Source organism: Hippocampus bargibanti, linkage group LG01 (genome assembly GCF_051943395.1).
Source record: "Hippocampus bargibanti isolate YZ-2025 linkage group LG01, ASM5194339v1, whole genome shotgun sequence".
Classification (NCBI taxonomy): domain Eukaryota; kingdom Metazoa; phylum Chordata; class Actinopteri; order Syngnathiformes; family Syngnathidae; genus Hippocampus; species Hippocampus bargibanti.
Genome location: NC_142734.1, coordinates 6,751,363 through 6,776,362, shown reverse-complemented (window position 1 = coordinate 6,776,362; position 25,000 = coordinate 6,751,363). Strand labels below are relative to the sequence as shown.

At 42.1% G+C, this 25,000-nt stretch overlaps 3 protein-coding genes across 3 annotated transcripts in view; all 3 read left to right on the top strand.

The window, feature by feature from the left end:
• The first annotated feature begins 1,271 nt into the window (after positions 1-1,271).
• hoxc11a (homeobox C11a) lies at positions 1,272-5,053 on the top strand. Its single transcript, XM_089023540.1, has 2 exons — positions 1,272-2,818; positions 4,089-5,053. Exons 1-2 carry the CDS (start codon positions 2,029-2,031, stop codon positions 4,319-4,321), a joined length of 1,023 nt encoding a protein of 340 aa, XP_088879666.1. The 5' UTR covers positions 1,272-2,028; the 3' UTR covers positions 4,322-5,053.
• A 6,476-nt stretch (positions 5,054-11,529) lies between these two features.
• The window catches only part of LOC148902887 (homeobox protein Hox-C10a-like), a 60,042-nt gene continuing 46,571 nt past the window's right edge, over positions 11,530-25,000 (top strand). The window contains exons 1-2 of the mRNA XM_088992753.1: positions 11,530-12,259; positions 14,228-15,404. Coding sequence (XP_088848879.1) covers positions 11,620-12,259; positions 14,228-14,502 — 915 coding nt within the window. The 5' untranslated portion in view covers positions 11,530-11,619 and the 3' untranslated portion in view covers positions 14,503-15,404. The remainder of the gene's footprint in view (positions 12,260-14,227; positions 15,405-25,000) is intronic.
• Positions 21,049-24,389, top strand: hoxc9a (homeobox C9a). Its single transcript, XM_088992698.1, has 2 exons — positions 21,049-22,967; positions 23,663-24,389. Exons 1-2 carry the CDS (start codon positions 22,400-22,402, stop codon positions 23,905-23,907), a joined length of 813 nt encoding a protein of 270 aa, XP_088848824.1. The 5' UTR covers positions 21,049-22,399; the 3' UTR covers positions 23,908-24,389.

Sequence of the window (25,000 nt, the reverse complement as noted above, 5' to 3'; positions counted from 1 at the left end):
AGCTGGCTAAGTGCATCACAGCGAGAACGTTGTTCATCAATTTCAATTAATGATGTCTTCTATTTGCAACACACTTTCCCACAACATCTAGACAGCTACATGTAGATATAGCAACAATAACATTAATAACAGTAAGTGGAACAACAACAATAGTAATCATCATAACAATAATCATATTAGTAATAATAATAGTGATAATCATAATAATATTAATAACAATACTACTACTACTACTACTACTACTACTACTACTACTACTACTATTACTACTATTACTACTACTACTAGTACTACTACTAGTACTACTACTAGTACTACTACTAATGATAATAATAATAATAATAATAATAATAATAATAATAATAATAATAAGAAGAAGAAGAAGAAGAAGAAGAAGAAGAAGAAGAAGAAGAACAATAACAATAATAATCAGAATCAAAAAACGTTTATTCGTCCCACAATGGGGAAATTTGTAGTCCACAGCAATAATAATAATAATAATAATAATAATAATAATAATAATAATAATAATAATAATAATAATAATAATAATAATAATAATGAGCAAAATCAGAACCAGAAAGCCTTTAATAGTCCCACAATGGGGACATTTGCAGCAAAATTGAAAGGGGTGGGGGGGGGGGGGGGGTCAAAATATAAACAACATTCGATGCACAAAGTAAAATGCCAGGAGATAATAATAATATAATAATAATATAATAATAATGTGGATATTGTATCTGTTTGTTTCTATGCTTGTCTGTGACTGTAAAGTGTCCTTGAGAGCTTTGAAAGGTGCTTGAAAATAAAATGTATTATTATTAATAATAATAACTAGGAAAACGATGACGTCAAGAAGAAATGGGAGCATGCATGTTTTTTTTGCCTGAGGACTGGCGAGACATTGTGTGCTTAACGGGTTGTACTATTTTGCAACATGCCCCCCATTCCCCCACCCCCTTCCGAATCAAAGGCAAACCACATCCAAGCTCATCCATTGTTATATTCTGGATGAGCAAAAAAAATGAGAGCATGGGGGAAACGTTGATTGTTCGAGACGAGCAAGTGCAAAAAAAGCATGCAAGTGTTTTCATTTGGAGTTCGACAAAAATGGCCTTTTAGGGGGGCATCAATTTGCTGCAGCCACCACCTGTGTCGCATATTGACCACGGTGCAACAGGCCCACCATTATGGAAATATAATGGCATTCAAGTGAGTCATGAATGCAAAGGACAGATCAGCGTGAAAGTGCCCGGGTGCTTCTCGCCATGATGGTTCACCTAAACGACAAATAAATAAACAAACAAATAAATACACAACAAAACTCAACAAGCAGGCCTGGCCGTTCTTTTTTAGTCAAAGTTATGGAGTTGTTCTTGGTCTGTTTGGCCACCCCGACAGGCTCGCAGCCACTTTCCAAAGGCATCTTTTATGTGACTGTGTGTAAATGTCAGTGTCAATAACGCTGCGGATAAAATGTAATGTGGAGGAAGTGTTACAGGAGATGACCACGATCCCGCAGTGCAAGAAAGCCACACAACTACGACAAGAGGAATGATGATGATGATGATCACAATATCTTACCTGGCCAAGTCCACCATAGACGACTAAGAGCACCCTTTGCCTAAACATCAACACAATCAACCAAAAGTCTTCGACGTCTCAAATGAATGCATATGTGGCGGTTCTGATTTGGGTACTTGTGTATGAAAATGATTCGTTCGAACCCCCCAGTGCACATACATGCACTGGCAGGCACGCACACACACACACACACACACGCGCGCGCGCGCACGCACGCAGGCAGGCACGCACGCACGCACGCCCCAACCCCCTGGATGTAACGAGCCCAACCACTCCTACACATGCAACTCTTCCAAATTGATATATGACAATATCTACTTTCGATCACGTGTCCGCCAGGCGACTTAGACGGATTGCGCGTCATCTCGCCTTCCTCAACAACAAAAAAAATTCTCTGGTGCGGCAGCTCGTATCCAAAACATCTTTATCGACGGAGCGCGAAAGATGTTTAACTCTGTGAACCTGGGCAACTTCTGCTCCCAGACGCGCAAGGACCGGACATCCGAGTTTGGGGACAGAGCGGGCTGCGCGTCCAACCTCTACCTGCCCAGCTGCACGTATTACGTCCCCGAGTTCTCCGCCGTGTCGTCCTTCCTGCCGCAGGCCCCGTCCCGCCAGATCAGCTATCCGTACTCCGGCAACCTCCAGCAAGTACCGCCCGTCCGGGACGTGTCGTACGGTCTGGAACCGGCCGGCAAATGGCACCACCGCGGCAACTACGCCTCGTGCTACTCGGCCGGGGAGGACCTGGTGCATCGGGACTGCCTTCCGCCTTCCACCATGACCGAAATGCTCATGAAAAACGAGAGCGCGTATAGCCACCACCACGCTCACCACGCACACCACCACCACCACCACCACCACCCGGGCTCCAACCACCCCTCTGCGGGCTTCTACTCCGGCGTGGCCAAGAACAACGTCCTCCCGCAGGGTTTCGACCGCTTCTTCGAGACGGCGTACTGCGGCAGCGCGGACAATCAGACGGACGCTTTTTTGCAAAAAGTCGAAGGGGGGAAGCTGCCCGGCGCCGGCGGCGGCGGTGGCTCAGACACCAGCGACCCCCAGCAGCCTGCCTCAGCTACAGGCTCGCTTCCGGGAGCTTCGGAGCAGGACAAAGACGCCGCTGACGACGACGATGACGACGACGTCGCCACCGAGGAGGAGCAAGCCAATTCGGGCTCTTGCACGTCGGCCGCCAAGGAAGCCAGCGGCGGCTCCAAAAGCAGCCACTCCAGTAGGTCCAAGCTGTAAAATGCTGCACGGGTTGAAAGGGACTAGCCCGCTGTTTTGTCGCTCTCACTTTATGTGCACTTTTATAAGCATTCAAAAGGATTTTATTATAAGCCCACAAAAGCTCTTGCTTGCAATGAGAAGATTTTTTACGATGCCGAGGCTCTTCAAAAATGACCATATTATACACACTCCGTGCTGAGTGACTGTGTCGTGTGTGTGTGTGTGTGTGTGTGTGTGTATGTGTGTGTGTGTGTGTGTGTGTGTGTGTGTGTGCGTGCGCGTGTGTATGTTTGTGTATGTGCGCGCGCATGTCTGGGTGTGTTTGGTTTTAATGAAGAGACGGTGCTATTGTGACAAATGGTAACTTTGATCGTGAACTTGCATTGGGCGTTTAATGAAGGGATTTTCTTTCTTCTTCTTGTGCCCCGATGTACACGCAATTGTAAAGGCAATTGGGCAGAACATTGCTGTTGGCGTCTTGTGAACTGCTGTCTTTTGAAGAAAAAAAATATTGGCTGGCTTTTGGCCCGCCATGCTACACACTGACACACAAGCATGGATACTGATCCAACAAAGCCGGCCCCGGATTCTTTCAGAGGAGCAAAGTGCGATTTAGTAGCACTTATAAAATGAAAAACTGACTCGTTACGATTCAGTTTCACCAATGAAATAAAAAAATACGCAGTTGTGCTATTTTAGTGCTAATAATTTGCTCCTATCGTTGTGCTAAAAGGGGGCTTTCCGCACAACACCAATAGCCACGTTGTTGTTTTTTTTCTGCCTAATTTGGAACCCCCCCACCCCAAATTAAAAAAGAAAATACTCCCAAATGCATTTTCACCCCCCCCCCCCTTTGCACAGTCACCTGTTTGATAAGAAGTTATAGATCCTCAGGGTTGTACAAAGGCCATTGCCAATGTGGCCAAATGCATTTCGTCATGGTGCCAAAGAGTGTGTCAATTGGACGTTGGGCTCCAGAGGAATGCGAGGCCACATAATGCGGTGAAAGGCTTTTTTGTTGTCCTCAATTTAGAACAGATAAACACGTGCTTAGATTCTGTCACTTGCTCTTATTTACTCCAAAGGCTTAGGCCGTCTTTTGACGCTCTACAAGCACCCTCGTCGTCGTCCCTGGCGCATCAGCGGCGCCACTTGAGAGTCAATTATATGATGGTGATGATGATGATGATGATGATGCTAATGATGCTAATGATGACATTATTATTATTATTTTGTGGACCAACTGAGCAAGGAGAATGTCATTTTTTCAGGTACCCCTCGCACAAGGAAGAAGCGGTGTCCCTATTCCAAGTTCCAAATCCGAGAACTGGAGAGAGAATTCTTCTTTAACGTTTATATCAACAAGGAGAAACGTCTACAGCTGTCCCGCATGTTAAACCTCACCGACCGCCAGGTGAAAATTTGGTTTCAGAACAGACGAATGAAGGAGAAGAAGCTGAGCAGGGATCGCCTGCAATATTTTTCCGGGAATCCCTTGTTGTGAGGCGCCAGCGGCGGCGGCGACGACATCGGCGGCGGGGACACCAACAGCGGTCGCGGTCAATCGCATGGAGGCCTCGAGCATTTGCATTCACGTCAAACAGTTGTGAACGCGAGTCTTCTAAACAATCATCGATTTAGATGACGTATCACCAACAGTGCAATGTGGACTCTTTATAGGCCTGCATGAGGTAAAAAAAAAATGCCATTTTCTTATTGCGCACGGTGGCGGTTATTTCTAGCTGGTTATCGGAAAAAAGGGGCCTAATTAAAAAAAAATCAACTATGCTGTTCTTGAATACTTCTTATTTCTGTTTACGCAAAATGCCCACGTAGACTCATTTGTTTTAAAAATATATCTCTATATATGTCCGTATTTTGAATTGCGGTTGGTTCGCCATTCTCATCGATGTACATATAGCGGCATTTCATTTCAAGATCTATTTCATGGCCAGAGACTATTTAAGGCTTATCCTTTCAAGATGCAATGACAAATGTGACGTCCAATCTAGAAGATGACACACACTTACACACACACATACGCACACACACTGAGGAGCTGATGAGAGTGCACTTGTAAAGAAGACTCGCCATGTCCCTGCTGCTATTCTACACCATTTTCACCTTTTGCATCTTTAATACCAACACTCTTTAAATTATTGGTCCTTTGGATTCCATCGACGGGCGACACGTTGTTATGTATCATTAATCCAAAATAAACTCCAAGCATATAGGCAAAATATATAGTTGTTGTGCTTTTGTGCGATTGTATGTAATTGTAGGTGGCGCCTGAAAAAATATCCAAAGATTTAGCGACCTTGGAAAATAAATTCCTATCGTTCGTTTTCCCGTGCATGCTAGTTTTTCAACCCACGTCCGCGTTGCAGACGCCTTTTTTGGATTCGGATTTGTTGTAGTCGTGCTTTCAACGGAGCAACGTTGTTGTCAATCCAAGCTAGAGAAAGAGGGAGAGATAGCGATGTGCAACGAGCAGATTCTTTTAGTGCCCACTAAATGGAATCCCTACTCTTGTTGTCCAGTCTAGACACTGCCATAAAGACACAGGCACTAAATGGACACTCCTTCCCCCCTCACTTCTTAATTGCACCTTCTGTTCTGGCCGAAAAGGCGTTCTCTTCCGCAGTAAATAGTCAACATGCAAGGCTACGTGTCCGAGGAAAAGGGGGGGGGGGGTTACATTTGCCAAGAGATTTCCTGCACATCAATTCGGACTGTGAAAGTATGTAACTCGCACACAAACACACACCTACCGGTATTTTAATTTGTATTTATTTTTTGCAAAAGTGTTCTTTCAGCAAACCGAAGTCTTAGCTCATTTTACTCTGTAAATGTCTGACATTCGGCTTTGTTAAGCACGTGGTTGTAAACGTCACAGTGGGCTATTGCAAAAGAAGTCAAGAGTAAAATTAGCATGTCATATTTAATTCTGTTTTTCCCCCAATATAATAACGAGTCCTTCCCTAACACGTGCATCGGAGAATGCTTAAGAATGTAATCTTGTCTCTGAACTTCAATGTTGTGAAGGCCTTCACCTTTAACCCGCTGCAATAAAGCGGAATCAAGGACCCCTGAAAACAAACACACACACACACACACACACACACACACACACACACACACACACACACACACACACACACACACACACACACACACACACACACGTTATACACAGCCCGGATGTGTATACGAGTGAGCCAATGATCATGAGGGGGAACAGAGCGTGGAATGTGTGCAGGCTTCAACTTTGACCCCTCGCCTTCAAAAACTACAGCAGGTAATTTAGCTTGACTTTGGACGTTGTGCAGTAAATACTCTCGGATGTACGCCGGATTTGGAGTTTAATTCTCGATTTCCGTTTTTCGAGAGAAAAATGAAAACACACTTCAAGCCTGATCGTGTGTGTGTGTGTGTGTGTGTGTGTGTGTGTGTGTGTGGTGTGTGTGTGTGTGTGTGTGTGTGTGTGTGTGTGTGTGTGTGTGTGTGTGTGTGTGTGTGTGTGTGTGTGTGTGTGTGTGTGTGTGTGTATGTTTGATTGCAACTGTAACAAGGTGTTCTATGATCTCAATTTTACATGCACTGTTAAGTGTTTAATTCTGCATGAATACGATTGACTTTTTGCTTTCCAGTGGTCAAGCGTTGTATTATTATTCAGGGCGGGGCTTGTTGTGTCCACGTGACCTTTCCATATTCTGCTCATGATTGGACGTTTTTGCCCATTTTTTTCCACAGTCATCAAGCGTACTCCTTGGTATGCATAATATGGCTTCTTAGAATGGAACTGCAGTGGAAGGGACGGAGGGAAGTGGGTTTGGGGTTTAGTGTGACAAAAGCACACACCAAAAGAGAGCAAGGCTGACGGGGGGAGGAGGGGTAGATCCACTCCCCTTACCAGCCATTCCCAGCAACCTTGGCCCTGGATTATTTGTTGATCCTGCCAGTGTTCCCTCTTTTTGCCACACGGGGGCAAAACTCCCCCTTTAGCACCCCCTTAGCACGACAACCACCCCTTTTTGTTTTCTTTCTTCGACGGGATGTTGGTCGCGTTTCCTGGAGTGGACAGTGACATCAGAATCGAGCAAAATTACTCCTCGCTTAAAATTTGGCGGAAAAATGTGTGTTTGTGTGGGTATATGCGCGTGTTTATGTGTGTCTTTATGTGTGTGTGTGGTGGGAGGCAAACGACCGCGTAATTTTTATGGAGGAGATTAAACCTTCAAAATTTCAAGCAAAATGAAAATCTCCCCCATAAAAATGGGACGAGGCAGCAATTGCAACTGACACATAGAGTTTTCTCTGACTCTGGTTAATATTTCTGATGATTTGTAAAACAATATATTATCGGTGATGTTTGGGTTCCGTTTGTATTTGGATTTTAGATGAAAATCGATTCAAAGTAAACCATTGGAATTTAAACTTAATTTTTATTCGATCCACCATGCGTATTTTAGCCATGAGTCAGAAAACATTTGAAGAAAACAATAACCGACTGAATACCCATTCCCGTTGATGTTATTGTACTTCATTTTTATTTCACCGCCTTGTAACAATGAGGAGTATTGTTTGAAAACCCTAACGTCCAGGTCGCACAGCAAAAAAACTTATTTTCGAATTTAAGCCAACAACAAGCGAGTCCATTTTCAAAGCAAAGATGAATTGCTCAATGGCCACAAATATTTGTCGGAGCAGAGCAAAAATTGAGGTTTTTGACTGTTTTGGTGCTGCGAACACCTTGTCAATGTTTCCCGTGTCGGCATTGTCAACACAAATTGCTCAGATGGCGGCCTGGGAATGGTCAGCGTGCCTGCTTCAAAATCAAGGCGCCCTTTCAAAATTGAGCACAGCAAGTAATACGAAAGGAAGCATTGTAATCATTGCCTTTCCTATACGAAGATTTGAATGTCGCATGAGAGTAGTGAGTGTGTGCGTGTGTGTGTGTGTTTGTGAGTGTGCGTGTACTTACTATATATAGCTATATATATATATATATATATATATATATATATATATATATATATATATATATATATATATATATATATATATATATATATATATATATATATATATATATATATATATATATATATATATATATATATATATATATATATATATATATATATATATATATATATATATATATAGAGAGAGAGAGAGAGAGAGAGAGAGAGAGAGAGAGAGAGAGAGAGAGAGACCTATATGTCTATGTATCTATATATCTATGTAGCTATATATATATATATATATATATATATATATATATATATATATATATATATATATATATATATATATATATATATATATATATATATATATATATATATATATATATATTCTGGTCGCGTATATATATGTATATATATACATATATAGATATAGATAAAGATTAAGATAAAGATACATCGATGTATAGATCTAGGTATATAGATCTAGATATACAGATATATACAGAGATATAGATATAGATATAGATATAGATATAGATATAGATATAGATATAGATATAGATATAGATATAGATATAGATATAGATATAGATATAGATTTAGATGTAGATTTAGATTTAGATATACATATACATATAGATAGATATAGATATAGATATAGATATAGATATAGATATAGATATAGATATAGATATAGATATAGATATAGATATAGACATAGATATAGATATAGATATAGATATAGATATAGATATAGATACTAATTTGAAATATATAATACAAATTAAATCCATTAAATAAATACATTTTGTGACTTTTACATTTTTTAACTCACACGAAAGAGACTTTTGAATGCTCTTCGGGGTATACTGTTACACGCTACCAATCCTTTATGCTTGGACCAATATAACACTTTGACACAATGAAAGCAGCTTCATCTTATATTTGTGCACAAACAACCCTCATTCGTTTAATTTGAGTCAAACTCTGACATTTCAACTGTTTATCACTCAAGTGAATGAAAGGCTCACATTTTTGTCGACGAAGTCGTGTAGTTCTGGAGACGTGTGCAACTTCAAAATTTCAAAATGTGCGTTTCAACTTAGGCCGGCCCAGAGGACCACATGCAGCATGAAAGCTTGCTCTCACACTTCCACTTGGGAGAGTTGTGCTGCCTGCAGGAAGAAATGAGTGGCCTGGCGCGACAAACACCCTACGCAAACATGCAAACACACGCGAAGGGCCGCACCCTGTCCTGCAGCTCTCCACATCCATACATGCATGGACCTTGAATTTACCGTGGAAGAACGCCCGCGAGCAACGCAAGTGCAAGGTTACAGTTCCGACCCGTGTCAATAAAAGCGCCCCACCATCCCGACTTATTGCGTTGGACTGTCCGAGGAGGACACGACACTAATGATGTCACCACGGTGCCAAAACACACCAAGGACACGAATTCATCAATAAAACTGGACACACACACACACACACACACACACACACACACACACACACACACACACACACACACACACACACACACACACACACACACACACACACACACACACACACACACGCACACACACACAAAGTGGTCCTTTGTGTGCACGTGTGTATGTTTGCGTGTGTGGGTGTGTGTGTGTGTGTGCGTGTGTGTGTGTGTGGAGATCTGTCTGTCTGTGTTTGCATGCTGTATGTCATATATGTGTGCGTATATGTATGCATTTGTGTGTTCATGTATATCAGTACATTGTGTGTCTAGTGGGTAGGAATATGTTTGCTGTTGGTTTGTGCTAACTGCTGCCTTATTTAAATCAAATCGGGCCAAAAACCCTTCCGCTCAGACAGACAAACACGCGCACACACACACAAACACAAACACGAACACAAACATAAACACACAGACACACACACACGTACACACTTTAGTGTCTTATGAGTAGCTCCAAAAAGAAAGCATTTCACAACTTGAACGTCATGTCTACGTTTTATTTCAGAATAAGTATTTTCCTAACTTGATTCTGACGCTCAAAATATTTTTATTTAGTTCTCGTCTGGAGACAATGAAACAATTTTCCACAACGTATGTACGTGTACCGTGTTCTATACACATACACGTTTGTGTGTGTTTATATATATATATACTAATAAAGGCATATCCAATATATATATATATATAAACATATTATGGAGGTAATCTTAGAATTTATTGGCCCAGTGCTATAGCAATACGGGTACATGCAAAACAATGTTTAGTTGAAGCAAGGCGTTTGCGTATTTCGTGAGAATTGCTAAAACCCACTCCAGACACGGAAGCGAGATTTTCCGTCGGCACGGCAGTCATGTGCTTGGCACATTGTGGAACACGCAGCACATGTGACGACGAGCAGCGGGACGCCACCACATTTTGTGTGTCTACAAATCGCTTCTCAAACGTTACTCACCCTCAAGATGTTTTGTCACTTTTGGGTTCAACGAAAACAAAAAGGAAGCCATTATGCATGCAGTTGAACTCGATGAAACACGAAAACAACTTTATATATATATATATATATCCGGGAATTTCTTTATTTTCAAATCATCTAATTACAATTCACGGCGGCTACAAACAAAATGACGACTTCAAGATATACCCGCTAAATTGAAAACACATTGCTCATTAAATATAAAACGAGCGTACATAATCATCGCTCAAATGTTTCGTGTGTTCTGTGAATTATTTACGAGGTTGTCAAATATCGTGTCAATTGCAAAACAAACAACAACAAGATTAGCAATTATGCTATTTAATCCCCCCTCAAATAACCAATCCTACTAACATTTTGAATTGTGTTAACGAAAGAGTAGCAGTATAGCACGGCTGGATCGAGGCCAACGTTAATTGAGCGGCGTGTTTATCAAACAGCAAATCGTTACCTTGTTTCAACTTGCGTTTAAAACATACCTCATCAATGTAATTGGCAAAAATAATTTATAATCATCAATGTAAAATGGTGGTACGCACACAGAAAATTGGTTTGTTGAATTCCCTTCATTTTGGTGAGTGATTTTTACAGAAAAAGCTCAATGAAATCAGAAACGTTCTAAGCAGGTCTTTCTAGATTCAAATGTGGAAATAAAATCAACGAAAATCTTTCCAGGGGAGCAAACATATTAAAACTGGATGCACGCAGAATTAGTCACGGGACATGACGCGCAATTCAGGAAGTAGGTCAAGATGTAGAAACAAAGTCTCGAGTCTTCTGCTTCTTTTTGTGTTTTAACGATCGCCTGCACAGAGGTTGCGTATCGCACTCTCAGTCGACTCTTACCTCGTCGTTTCGTGACACAAACAAACAAACAAACAAACAAACCAGCAAACAAACGGAAAATACAACGTAGATCAGTCGTGTCCAACATACTGGTTCTTTCGAAAATACGGATAACCCAGTGGCAAAATCTTGTGTTTTGAACTTGAGGGCAAAGAAATTGCCCCAAAAGCCGCGCGGTCGCATCACGAAGTCCAAGTGACCGGAGCTTGGCAGCTAGTCTTTGTTTGGCAGGCGTGGGGGGCCTCTTCATGCTAAGCCGCAGGCGGCCACTAGGTGTTGCTCGTGGTCCATCTTCGAAGCATCTCCCTTCCCAACTTGACCGCGCTGACGTCACGGCAGTCTGGAGCATCAAGGCCACTTCCACGCCGCGATTGGTCTTGGAAGTCACATGACCACGTCTCCTAGCATCCATAATTATGTTGCTGATATATTTTTGGCACCCCCTCTTCCCCAAAAGATGTCAGCATCCCACTGTCTTTCCTGTGTCGGAAGGATCCACCAGCGGGACTGAAACTATGTCATGCCCCAATAACATGGCGGCTGGCAACTTCCTGATGGATTCCTTAATGGGAGGATCATCATCAGCTTACTCCAGCGGGCCCGGGATGTTCGTGGACTGCGGCTACTCCGGAGGGAGGAACGCGGAGGCCAAGCTGGCCCCGTCTTGCCTCTCCAAGACCACCGCCGACGAAACGTCGGCGGATGGCTTGCCGCTCGCCAGCCTCCACGACGGGCCCTACCTGCCGGCGCAGATTGCCTCGTGGAGCCGCAGCGCCAAGTCCGGGGGGGATTCGCAACTTGTTGCCCCGTGTTTACAACCGTGCCACGTCAAAGAAGAGGCGTTTTGTGGCCGCTATCCGGATGACGGCAATCAGAGTAGAGACACAGCAGAGCCGGCCGTCTACATCCGGCTGGGAGACAATGGCTGCGGACCCCAGGCGAGTAGCGTCTTCCAGGTGCACGGCAGAGAGGGAAGGCTTCCGCCGCCCCCCACCGGATTACCCAGTGGTCTCGCGGCCGCCGCGGCCGAACCCAAATCGGGGCAGCAGAACGCGCGAGCGGAAGCCGACCAGTTGGACGATGACGATGATCGGCACACCAAGCAGAAGGCCAGCAGTGACAGCTGCTCGGGGGACTCGGATGTGCAATCCAAAGGTACTCATAACGTTTGACGTGACACCAACCCCCCACACACCACACCCCACCCCCACCCCTCACGCACGCCCTCGTAACGATTGAGTGCAAGATAGCCTAATAACGCAGACTTCAATCTCATCCAGCGAGCAGCCTGGGGCATTAACACCTTTACATTCATGTGTGACTCTGCGAGAAGAGCGCTTATCGTGATATAAACACACACACACACACACACACACACACACACACACACACACACACACACACACACACACACACACACACACACACACACGCACACACACGCACGCACGCACGCACGCACACACACACACACACACACACACACACACACACACACACGCACGCACACACACGTATACACACACACGCGCACGCACACACACACACACACATACACACACGCACGCACGCACACACACATATACACACACACACGCGCACGCACACACACGTACACACACGCACGCACGTACACACACACACACACACACACACACTCACACACATACACATACACGCATACACACACACACACACACACACACACACACACACACACACACACACACACACACACACACACACACCACGGCACTCCACAGACCACTATACTTTTAAACCGGCATCATTTTTGCCTCTAAATTGTGCCATTTAGCTAAAACATAGCATCTCAATGACTATATTATCAATTCCTAAAAATGCTGTTGTTTATTTCAGACGAAAAAAAAGCTGCATTAAACACGTCTAAATAATACTACTTGGAAGATTTACCCAATGCGTTAGCGTAGTTGCACAGCAGCTACAACAGCGTGTATTGGCAGCTTTTCCGTTTCTTCGAAGTGAACACAAAAAAGAGCATTTATGAAACATTAATTATTAAGAGTGATTAATTAAGTGTTATTTTGTGCACGTACCGTTTAGGTCTATTCTCTTGCTTTTTCTAAAAGCCTTGTGCGCGCGCGTGTGTGTGCGCGCGTACATGAGGTTATAAATGTTTTGGTGGTGGTCAGACTGTCCAGAGTAGGGTAATTATTTTGTAACTTTATGTGTGAGTGCGTGTATTTGTGTACGAATGGTGCTTGCACTCCCCACCGCTTTTTAATGTGTTGCTTTACTAGAGCCACAATTGTTTTATTTTTTGTATTTGAGAAGAGAGGGCCTTATAACACAAGCTCTCTGGCTCGAGTGCACCAAAGTAATAAACCTTTATGGCAGTCTGAGGTCCAACATCGACAGTAAAGTAACTATAATAAAGCAAGGCGATGACGTGCACGGTTCGTCGTAATTTGATGCAATTACGCTCTAGTCTAAACAGAGGTAATTGGAGCAGGAAGTATGTTCGCTTGTCAAAATAAGAGCCCATCTCAAAGTACAGTTACATTTAATTATCAGGAACATGATTGTTGGAGCGAGACGTTTCTGTCCTGGGAATCGACAACGACAAAACAACAAAAACAACAACTGTAATAATAATAATAATAATAATAATAATAATAATAATAATAATAATAATAATGATGACGATGATGATAATAACCATCATCATAATGCCTTTCGAGTGATAGGTGATCAGTTCAGGGTCAATCCTGCCTTCCTTCTAAAGCCCGTTATGATAGGTTCCAGCACATAAATGTAATAATAATAATAATAATAATAATATTAATAATAATAATAATAATAATAATAATATATATATATATATATATATATATATATATATATATATATATATATATATATATATATATATATATATATATATATATACATTGGGAAATACATTTCATTATAAAATAAAACAAACACTCCAGCGATTTTGTGTGTGTGGAGGGGGGATACACGCACTTCCGCTGAAGCAAATTTAGAGAGAGAGAGAGAGAGAGAGAGAGAGAGAGAGAGAGAGAGAGAGAGAGAGACGTACTGACTCTGTGTATATGTTTGTGTGGCCATATGCGTGTGCAGATGTTTCATCGGAGAAGACAAGCGGAAGCTGGTTGAAGTCCAAAAGTGGCCGCAAGAAGCGATGTCCTTACACGAAGCACCAGACGTTGGAATTGGAGAAGGAGTTCTTGTTCAACATGTATCTTTCCCGGGAGCGCCGCCTGGAGATCAGCCGGAGTATTAACCTGACCGACCGCCAAGTCAAGATCTGGTTCCAAAACAGACGCATGAAGCTCAAGAAGCTCAACAGGGAGAGTCGCCATAGGCAGCAAGGCATCGTCTATCACTACGTTTAAAACGCACACACACGCACATCCACATACACACACATGCACGCACACGCACACACCCACACTCATGCATGCACTCCCAATGGGGTCACTTATGAACATTGAACCATTTTGCAACTTCATCCGGACACACGCACATATGGAGGCGTTCCTTTCTTACAAACTCTTCAATGACTCACGACGATTGGATACCCGGAAGACGTTCTTGTGTGTGGGCGACATGCACATGTCCAGCTGTGCACGTGCACGAGACACTTACGCCGTCCATTCACACACACACCCGCACACACGCACACACACACACACAGAGGTCGGGCAGCCAACTTGTCCTTGCTAAACGCGCCAGGGAAAGTGAGAGAGAGAGAGGGAGAGAGAGAGAGAGAGAGAGAGAGAGAGAGAAGAGAGAGAGAGAGAGAGAGAGAGAGAGAGAGAGAGAGAGAGAGAGAGAGAGAGAGAGAGAGAGAGAGAGAGAGAGAGAGAGAGAGAGAGAGAGAGAGAGAAAGAGAGACAGATCTGCTCCGAACATCAGCCCACTTTTAATAGAAACAGGAGACCATAACCTTGATTTAAATATTATCCAGGTGACCACAGTAAGTCAAGGTCATAAAAGTCTAATGTCAGCTTCGCCCTGGAAAGCGGTGGGGGTGGCTTTTTATGATCTGCAAATATAATGTGCCGCAGCAGTAAAGATGCGCTTTAAAAGGTGTGCGTGCGCGGAGGAGAGCAAATCGCCACACGCACGCGGCCGACGACGGCTGCAAAGTGCACCCATCAAGCAAGCACAATTGGAGGCTGCAGTCGCGGCTGTGAGGAGTAAAAAAACTGTATGGACGAGAAAAATGGAGTAGACACGGACTCCACGCCGCCCCCCCCTATCTACGAGAGCACGTGGATTGGACCGAGGCCAGGTAGGACGCTTTTTTTTCTTCGATGCACTGTTTCCTCTAGCTCTGGTTTTAGAAACGTGTGCTTGGTCTCTCATGGTGTGTGACATGCCTTTCTGTATTTTCCAACACTTTCTTGGATTGGATTGGACTGTATTGACCTTGATTAGTCTTGCAGTGGAGACATTTACATTTCACAGCAACAAATTATGGTGATTGAGATGAGCGGGATATTTCATGTACGGCGGTGCGTTAGCTCGGGTTTGGAAACGAATGGCTGCTATTTGGTATGTGTGACGGAAAATATGCTTTGGCCCATGTTGAGCACTTGGGATGGATGAACGGAACTTATGAGTCGCCGGGCCCGCCCGCTGCAGCCCCGCAGCCTGGTGTGCACCGCTCTGGTCGTAGCTTTTGTCTTTGCGTTGCTGTCTCCCCGCTCGTGGATTTTGACCTTCTTTATCACGCAGCTGAAGCGTGGTTTAGGTAGTTTCGTGTTGTTGGGGGTTAGCTTCCTGACTCGGCAACAAGAAACTACCTTGATTACGTCAGTTCGTCTTCATCAAGGGCACCGTTTCGTCCTGCATGTCCCCATTTCAAAGGCGACTTGTCTGCAACAGGAATGTTCTTATTAAAACAGATTTGGTCTTGCTGTGGTTTTGTTCGTCGCATGTAGCTACCGTCGAAAGACAACTGCAAGAACTGACGGCTGGGCACGAAAAAAAAATCAAACTGTCATGACAGGGTAACTTTGGTTGCAGGAATGTCACACTGATGTGCAGTTTTGTCAATGTTGAATTCCCAATTGTGCTTTTGCTTCATTTGCCTTGAGCAATTGTGAAGAGCAACGAAGACAGGAATCACATTTGGTCTCTCATGGTTGTAGCAGGCTATAACAAGAGCCATCGTTGTCGTACGCAACAGGCTGCAATTTAAGAGAAACAATGGCCGAAACAATTAAATTAGTACAATACATCCTCATTTATACATTATGATATATTTTTGGGGGTGAATCAATAGGTACTGTGTGCTTGCATCATTACTGCGTGATGCATGTTCTGTGTATTATGCTGCGACTGAAAAGTGTCCTTCAGAGTTTTGAAAGGATGCTTATAAATACAATGTATTATTATTATTATTATTATTATTATTATTATTATTATTATTATTATTATTATTACTTGATTATTATTATTATTTGACTTGAATTAAAATTGTGTATAAGATCAGAGCATTGTCATCAAATGGTGAGTATAGTTTTTGCTTTTTTGAATGTTGCTGTACCGATGACCATTTTGTGTTTGGGAGCCTTTTACTGAGCATGTTGCTTGTTCTGTAGCCACAAAAGGACATAAGTCTTCTTGTGCCGGTCCCAAGCCCGGATAAATACAGAGGGTTGTGTCAGGAAGGGTATCCGACGTAAAAGCTTGGCCAAAACAAACATGCGAATCAAACCTCTAAAGATCGAAGACAATGATTTGCTGTGGCGACCCCTTGAAGGGAAAAGCCGAAAGGAAAAGAAGAAGATTATTATTATTATTATTATTATTATTATTATTATTATTATTATTATTATTATTATTATTATTATTAATAATAATATAATCCGGAAGATGTCAGATATATATATATATATATATATATATATATATATATATATATATATATAGTTGATTTTGTCATGCAGAGGGAACATCTATGTATTTGAATTGACAGATGAATCAGAATCAGAAAGCCTTTAATAGTCCCACAATTGGGAAATTTGCAGTCCACAGCAACAATTAAGGTGGTTGGGGGGTGAAAAAAATAAAAAACAAAGTATTCTAAGCATAACAGAAATGTCAGAGGACTGAAATTTAGAACTGTGCAAAAATGTTTCATAAAGAACTGTACATAGTGCAAATATAAAAAGTATATTTTATATATAATCACAATACATTTTAAGTGCCTTTCAATTAACGCTCTCAAGGGCACTTTACAGTCACAGTCAAGCATATGTACTATAATAAATAAAACACAATCACAAATAGAATACAAACAATAAAATACAATTATAAAAACAAACAAGAGAGAGAGCGACACAGAAAATGCAATTTTAAATATGTGAGTTTTGAGATGAGACTTGAAAGTGCGAAGAGAATCGATGTTACGAATGTTGAATATATAAAACTGTATTGAGTCAACATTAGGTGGCTGTGTTATTTACATTTTTGAGTTCAGTTTTTTTACCCACTGTGAGTGAACAAATCTCTGAAGCTTCATTGAATCGCGGCGCTTTATCGTGTGGCACGAATAACAAAAAACGTGCATACGTCGAGGGCAGTTCACAGTGTGTGTACGTGTGTGTGTGGGGGGGGGGAGGTCAGTGGGGAGGTCTGTTATGTGTGTGCATTTGACACGCATGTTTACTCATCACGTGTCTTGATCTCATGCGCTGCTCTGGCTGTTGTGTGACGTCGTCTCGCATCGCGTCGTGTAGCTCCCCTGCGCCCCCTAGCACCCCCTCGCCTCCATGTTTACTGCTCCCTCTTCTTTCCGCAAATCTTATCACCAAGTTCCGCCTGTTTTTGCATTTCGCGGCGTTGCAAGCCGCAAGCTGGGCGGTGGCAGTCTGGAATCCAAAGTCACTTTCATTCAGTCCGCTCCATGGGCGTCTTCCCCTGGAATGTATCAATGACAAAGACTTTTACGGCACCGCAAACAGTTCACCCTAAAACCATATAAACATAAAGCCATTTCTTTTCACTTTGGAGAAGGGGTGGTGGTGGTGGTGGGGGGCAGGGAGTGAAGTCCTCAGACGCTCACTTCCTTTTCGTCTGAGGTGTGACGGCTGCTGCTCGGCCAACTGTCGCCATCTTTCAATCTCCCATTGAAAGACAACAACAAAAACAAAGACAACAACAACAACAACAACAACAAAGACAACAACAACAACAACAACAACAACACAGACGACCCTTCGGAACGCGAATAGCTATTTATTTATTGATTAATTGATATGCTAACTGGAATTGATCACTTCCACGCATGGGGATATGGACCTGGCAATTTTTACTCCAATTAAATTAGTAGTGGATTGGATTAGCCTTTATTCATCCCGCAGTGGAGCAATTTACAAACCCTTTCGCTGCCATCATCTGTATTTTTGATTTTTAGAAGACATTTTATGATGACTCATTTTATTGGCTTCAAAAGAAGGCATACCAATCAAGAAATGCAATTTTTTTAAATATTTATAATATTGATCGTAAATAAAATCTCATCCTGCGTTTCTATAAGTTTCATAGATAAATCAAAATCAGAAAGCCTTTAATAGTCCCACAATGGGGACGTTTGCACCCATGGATGAAGAATTTATACATCCGAATACAAACATGGGAAACATTTTTTATGGATATTTAGCAGCAAATAAACGATAAAAACCGAACAAAGTAATTTGCAGTCACCCATTTGGACGCCTCGCATAATTTTGGTGCAATCTTGTGACGAAAAACGCCACATGTCCCGAGATATCGTGGTACTCACTTGTACCGATAGCAAATTTCGGAAGAAATTTGCTCTCTTTGGTATTCTAGGAGTAAAAATGGAAAAATATCGAAATTGTTTTGAATGACGATTTCAGCCTACTCGATATACTGTACTGCGTTTTTCACGTATGGACTTTTATCTTGCAACAATTTCAATTATATTTTGTATTTCTATGACAAAAACATACAAACATGTTTTTGTTATTTTATTAAAAATGACACTAATCATCATCATCATCATCATCATCATCATCATCATCATCATCATCAGTAATCACCCTCATGTTAATCATAATGTCCGTGAGAGTTTTGAAAGGCGCTTAGAAATGAAATTATTATTATTATACTGGTTTCGATTGAAATGAGCAAGAGTCGTGACGTCATATGTGGTGGCGAAGGAAGGTGACGTTTTTCTTTTATCCCAAAACAAAAAACAAGACTTTTTTTTAATTCTGCTTTCGTAAACAAGCCCCACAATATTATCTTCAGACCACGAAAACAACTGTATCGTGTTTCCTGAAGTCCAAAGTGTCCTTTGATTGAGGTCCCGTTGCAAGAATGCTTTCAAAAATAATAGTACCAAATTAATGGCTCTTCGTGCATTTTGGCGACCGTTTTTTAATGTCCAGCCTAACGTGACAGACGGTTACAAACAACACGATTGAGGATTCCAAACAAGTTCCATCTTTTGTAGTATTTCCAGTTAAGAAATGACTTCTGTTCCTGCGATAAAAAAAATCTTTTAATTTGCGCGAATTCACGCATTGTTTTGTTTGCCCCTCTATGGTGTGCGCGCGTGCAACTGATTGGCATTTCAGTGCATTGCAGCTGTTTGATATTGCAACTGTATCTACGGGTAAGATTGCTTTTATTCACTGCGTGTGAATTTTGAGGCAAGATGGCAACATTTTATCTAAAGAAGCTTTTTGAGCATGAGGCTATCTTTGTTTTCCATATTGGCAATGCAAGGCAGCGCTAGAACGAACATTTTCGTGCGTTTAAGTCATTGGGGGAAAAAAATGGAAAATGGCAGCAAATGCGAGGAAGTTAACATATTTTGTTATATTAAAACTGTAAAGGACCCTCGTATTCAGTGTCAGCGTGGCCCTCAACTTAAACACACACACACACACACACACACACACACACACACACACACACACACACACACACACACACACACACACACACACACACACACACAGGAGAAAAGGATGCCACTCCAGGCTCATGTGCAAGTATCGCATGACCAGTCAACACTTTCAAATGGTGTCATGACGGCAACAGAATAAACAGACGGATACCAATTGTGTCAACCAATTCATTGCGCATCCATCTGCTGAAACATTTGACTTCGCCTCATCAGTGTTGTCTCGCCGTTTACATTTCAAGCTTGAATCTGAACTCCATAACACGCACGCGTGCGCACACACGCTTACAAACATATCACACACACACACACACACACACACACACACACACACAGACACACACACACACACACACACACACACACACACACACACACACACACACACACACACACACACACACGTATACACGCACAGACACAAGTATACAGACACACACCACACACACACAAATACACTCACACAGCCACACGCATACACCCGCACAAACACCACACACACACACAGACACACACAAACGCATATACACAAAGACACACGCACAACAAAAACACAGGAATACATGAACGCAGACAGACACACAAACACACACATACACGCGCTCAAACACACATCATACACACACAGACACACACAAACACATACTTAGACGCGCACAGACACACACACACAGACATAAACACACAAACACACAAACACACACATACACATACATATTAACACACACACACGAAATTTATTAGCACTCGTAAACCGATGTCAGTTTTTCATATGGGGTGAAAATTCAACTCTTATTTTATGTTGCAAAACGCCACGAGTAGGTCATGATTTACTTCTATAGCAGCTGTTCATTTAATAATAATAATAATAATAATAATAATAATAATAATAATAATAATAATAATAATAATAATAATAATAATAATAATAATAATAATAATACATTTTTCTAAGCGCCTTTCAAAACTCGCAAGGACACTTTACATTTGACATAATTTCAAATGCAGTAGAAATTCATTTGAGTTAAACAAAGCGTTTCGTTTTGAGGATGAACAAAAAAGTAAAGCCTGAATTGGCATCTGAGTTGTGCGTACAAATATTGATCCGATATAGACGGAAAAACAACAAAAATAATAAAGAACCACTATCAGTCTATTTCAACTTTCCCACAAATGAACCCGACGAAAAAACAGTCAGTCATTTTTGATGCACGTTCGATGCACTTTGGGACTCTCTCCACGTCACATATTGTCTGAAAGCAGATATTAATATTTGAGTGTGAAAGTTAAAACTAAACTGAATAATGCCCTTATTCTAATTGCAGCACGCAATACAGCGTGTCGCATTACCAGCCCGATGATTCTGCTATTCTGCTAAAGGCTACATGGCAGGATCCAGAAGTCAAATTGACTCCACGAACGACCCTCTCCTTATTGTGAGATCTCGCCTTTTCTTTTTAAACCTCGTGTACATGGCCTCAATCTTTGCGTGTGTGCTTCACGTACTCACAAGTGTAACGTTAAGACGTCAAGAGATGGAGCGGGATGCTTGCTTAACGACACGTTTATGAACAATCAAATGGTCGTCGTTAAAATTTATTGACATGCATTAAAACACGAACGGCCACAATGTGGAATACGACCGCGCCTGTAGGCTGCCTGTCAGTTGCCATGTGGACCAGGGTCCACCCCCCACCCACAATCTTATCTCCCTGGTACCCCATTTTAGGAAATGTCGTCTGTCCTCTTGAAAAAGGCGTAAACTCGAATGTCTGTTGAGCTGTCAGTGCCACCCTTCTTTAAAATAACAAAAACAAACAAAACACAGTGTGGTATTTTGAGAATATACACCGTCCAAAGAGCGTCGTTTGTGCAAAGAAAGCATTTTCAATCAATATGCAATATTCTTCACGACAGTACCACCAAGCTGGAGCTTTTTGCAGCCAGACAGAGATTGATGACACCGTAAAATAGTGCCGGACTCCGTTTCACACACAGTATCTACACTGCGTCTGCACCAGGATTCTTAACGCAATGTCCTATTGACCATAACACGAGAAAAACCAAAGAACAAGAACGAGTGACACGATGAAATTGGAGTAAGGGTCCGCATATGGAAGCCTAAAGTTGTTTAATACGATGACTGTGTAAGGCTACCCCGCAGTCAGTGGCGCATTGATCCACCGTGCGATTTTTGTCACGTGGAGCCGGGTCAGCCAATCGGAAGCAGCGGAGCTCGGAAAAATAATTACCTGCCGTGATTGTTCTCCGGTCAGATAAAAAAGTACACATACACGCCATATAATAATCGGACGCATGTAAACCAGTGCGGGACCTGCGACATGTCGACCACGGGGCCCATAAGTAATTATTACGTGGACTCCCTGATCAGCCACGACAGCGACGAGGTCCTGGCAGCCGCGGCGGCTGCAGCTGCCGCTGCCGCCACTCGCTTCTCGGCGCCCACCTCGCACCCTTCAGGCCCGCGTCCAGGGTCCCTGGTCGCGGACTGCGGAGACTACCCGTCGTGCAGCTTCGCCCCCAAACCGTCCGTGTTCCCCCCTTCGTGGGGGCCCTCGCAGTCCTCCGTTGTGTACCACCCGTACAGCCACCAGGCTCACTTGGGCACAGACTCACGGTACGTGCGTTCGTGGCTGGAGCCCATTTCGGGGGCTGTACCTTTCCACGGCTACCCGGTCGGCGGCAGGCACTACGGCTTGAAACCCGACGCCTTCCCGGAGCACAGAGTCGCCGAGTGCCTCGCGAGCAACGGGCGGACCTACACGGATTATCTGTACTGCTCTTCCTCGTCGGACATGCGGGATAAGACACTGCAGAGCCTCCCATCACCCGAACCGGAGCTGCTGCCCGCGGTGAAACACAAAGACGAGAGGCCCGAGTTCGATCCAAGTAAGTTCCACCTCCCTTTACAGTCACTCGGTAGTCTTTACTTGCATGATTTTCCTTAATTATTCAACGTCTTTCTTTCTTTTTTCCCCCCTGAGACAACGTGCATGGTCGCAGTGAAGAGAAATAAGTCCCCCCCTCCTCTCCCCTCCAGGCTGTTTGGAACTATAAAAGACAAACGCTGCTAAGCTAATAATATTGGGGCTGTAAAAAGCTGACGAGGCTGTAAAAATGCTGTCAACAGAGGACAGGCAGGAAGATGTTCAATTTGGATGAAGAGAAGTCACACAGTAGCGTTTTTTATTTGCAAAAACGTTATCTTTCTTCTTTGAGCATCTGAAGGGTGAGACGCTCGGACGACCAATCGTTGAGCAAAGAACGCCATTTCATAAAGTCCAACGTTTTGTGTTTTGACATTTGCTCAACAACGACGATTTTAAGATGAATTGGCTCAAGTCGTCCACGCAACTTTGAGGAATGTCATTGGTTGAGTTTGGCCGAGGACAAGTAAGGGCTTGAACTGCGGGCCGCTTTATTGGCCTAATCAAGTGAATAACCGCATTGAGACTTTTACGAGGCGGTAAGTTGAGGGCACTCCGAAGCAAATCGGCGGATGCGTGCTCAGCGCTCCAAATGACATTGCGAGCGTGTAAGCGAAGATTCCTCGCTGCTCACCTTGTGTGTTTTTTTCATGGCAGGTAACCCCGTGGCAAACTGGATCCACGCACGATCCACCAGGAAGAAGCGATGCCCCTACACAAAGTACCAGACTCTGGAATTGGAGAAGGAGTTCTTGTTCAACATGTACCTGACCAGGGACCGTCGCTATGAAGTGGCCCGGGTCCTCAACCTGACCGAGAGGCAGGTGAAAATCTGGTTTCAGAACCGGCGAATGAAGATGAAGAAAATAAATAAAGAGAAAGGCGACAACAAGGAGCAATAATGTCGTGGAAGACCCAACTGTCACGTGTTGAACCACTATGGACAGCGATTACTACGCAGCTACAAAGGCGATTCATCCTTTTTTTGGGGGATTTATCATGATTTTGGCTCATTGGTAACGCAATTTTAAAAACTCTGACGCTTGTTATTTTTCTATGATAACGGGAGTCCTCCTCAAAAAAAGAAAGATAATTCAACACTGACACTTTACGGTGTTGTATACTTCTTTTTGTACGTGAAATGCTCAAAATACAATTTGGGCGCGTAGCAAGCACTCCTGACTAAGAATACTTGAAATCCTTCGTGTGTTCAAATCCATCATTTTACGTTTGCAAAGTGGAGTATTTTGTACAGGATCAAAAAAAAAATCTGTCACTGTCTGTCTTCTTTGTATTTTTATGACAGTTGTTATATATCTTTTTAGGACTGTAATGTCCTATAACGATAGGAATGTAGACCTGCCAATATAAACATAATCACCATCAAAAATTGACTTCTGTGTTGATTGCAACTCATTATTAATCATCTTTCTGCACACACACTATATATATATATATATATATATATATATATATATATATATATATATATATATATATATATATATATATATATATATATATATATATATATATATATATATATATATATATATGTGTGTGTGTGTGTGTTTCATATATATATATATATATATATATATATATATATATATATATATATATATATATATATATATATATATATATATATATATATATATATATATATATATATATATATATATATATATATATATATGTGTGTGTGTGTGTGTTTCATATATATATATATATATATATATATATATATATATATATATATATATATATATATATATATATATATATGTTTCATATATATCTTCATGTTTTTTTCATGAATTCGCTCACTGACAAATGTGAAGGTTTTTTTTCCATCTTTTTATATAACGTTTATAATGCACATTGAGGTAATCGAAGTGCTAAAAAAAGTTGCTAATGCAGTCGTGTTCCTTATTTAAGTCTCGTTTTATGTTAAGGGATCAATAGTACCCGTTTCCATTTTATGTTGACTAA